Source organism: Numida meleagris, unplaced genomic scaffold, assembly GCF_002078875.1.
Source record: "Numida meleagris isolate 19003 breed g44 Domestic line unplaced genomic scaffold, NumMel1.0 unplaced_Scaffold2278, whole genome shotgun sequence".
NCBI lineage: Eukaryota > Metazoa > Chordata > Aves > Galliformes > Numididae > Numida > Numida meleagris.
In genome coordinates, this window is record NW_018364070.1 from 1 (window position 1) to 1,180 (window position 1,180).

The following is a 1,180-nucleotide window of genomic DNA, read 5'->3' on the forward strand; positions in this document are numbered from 1 at the left end:
TCACCGTTTTTCTGTTTTGTAAATAATTAAAACCGGTTTTGAGTCTGCGGGTGCGCTGCGCCTTTAAGAGGGGAACGGAAGGGGGCGCCGGAAGTGAGCGTGGAGCTGCGCCGGAAGTGAAGGTGAAAAGGTGTGGCGGAAGTGGGGCAGAGTGATGATGGAAGGAAGGGGAAAGGTGTGGCGGAAGTGGCTCGGTTACACCGGAAGTGAATGTAGCTAGGCAGGAAGTGAGTGCAGACTTGTGAAGGAAGGGAAGGGTGTGGAGGAAGTGGCACAGCGATACCGGAAGTGAGTATGGACTTACAGAGAAAGTGAATGCAGAGTTGCACAGGAAGTGAGGGGAAAGGTGTGGCGGAAGTGGCAGAGAGCGGAAGTGAGTTTGGAGTTGCAAATTACGTGAGGGGAGATGTGCAGCGGAAGTGGCAGGGTTACAGCAGAAGTGAGTGAAGAGTTGCACAGGAAGCGAGGGAAATTTGTGGCAAAAAATTAGTGCAGAACTGCGGACCGGAAGCGGTTGCAGAGCTACGGCGGATGTGAGTACAGAGCTGCACAGGAAGGGGCCTGAAGGCCGCACCGGAAGTGAGTGTCGAGCTGCGGCGGAAGTGGCCTCAAAGCTTCACCGGAAGTGGTTGCAAAGCTTCGCCGGAAGTGGCGTCAATCCGCGCCGGAAGTGCCTCCCTCCCGTCGCCATGGCGGCGGCGGCGGCGGCTCGGGCGCGGGCGGCCCAGGCCCTGGAGGCGGCGGTGCCGCGGGACGTGGTGCTGTTCCGCCACGAGCGGGGCACCTTTTTCCGCCTGGCGGGGCTCTTCTGCGCGGGACAGGGCGTCTTCTGGGCGGCCCTCGCTCACTCCGCCTTCACGGGGCTCCGCCCGCCGCCCCCCGGGGTGGGACCCGACGATCCGCTGCGGCCCCGCGACCACAAATGGCGGTGGGCCTTCACCGCCGCGTGCACCACTCTGGGTACGGGTGGGGTCGAGGGGTCAAGGGTCAGCGGGGTCAGGTGACATGGGGGTCAGGTGTCATCGGGGGCGGGGCTAAGGCCGCACGTGGGGCTGAGTCAGCGGGGTCAGGAGTCAGTGGGGCAGGGCCGAGGCCGCGTGTGGGGCGCTGTGGGGCCGAGGTCCTACTGCTGACCATTCTGCCCCACATGTGCCCCTTTTCCCCCCTCTGCCCCACATCT

At 63.3% G+C, this 1,180-nt stretch overlaps 1 protein-coding gene across 1 annotated transcript; it reads left to right on the forward strand.

Annotated features, from left to right (window-relative positions):
• Window positions 1-73: 73 nt before the first annotated feature.
• Window positions 74-1,019, forward strand: TMEM223 (transmembrane protein 223). Its single transcript, XM_021382391.1, has one exon. The coding sequence runs from the start codon at window positions 690-692 to the stop codon at window positions 1,002-1,004; it is 315 nt and encodes a 104-aa protein (XP_021238066.1). The 5' UTR covers window positions 74-689; the 3' UTR covers window positions 1,005-1,019.
• The last annotated feature ends 161 nt before the right edge of the window (window positions 1,020-1,180 follow it).

Coding starts and splice junctions, on each gene's coding strand:
- TMEM223 (XM_021382391.1), top strand. CDS start 690: ATGGCGGCGGCGGCGGCGGCTCGGGCGCGGGCGGCCCAGGCCCTGGAG.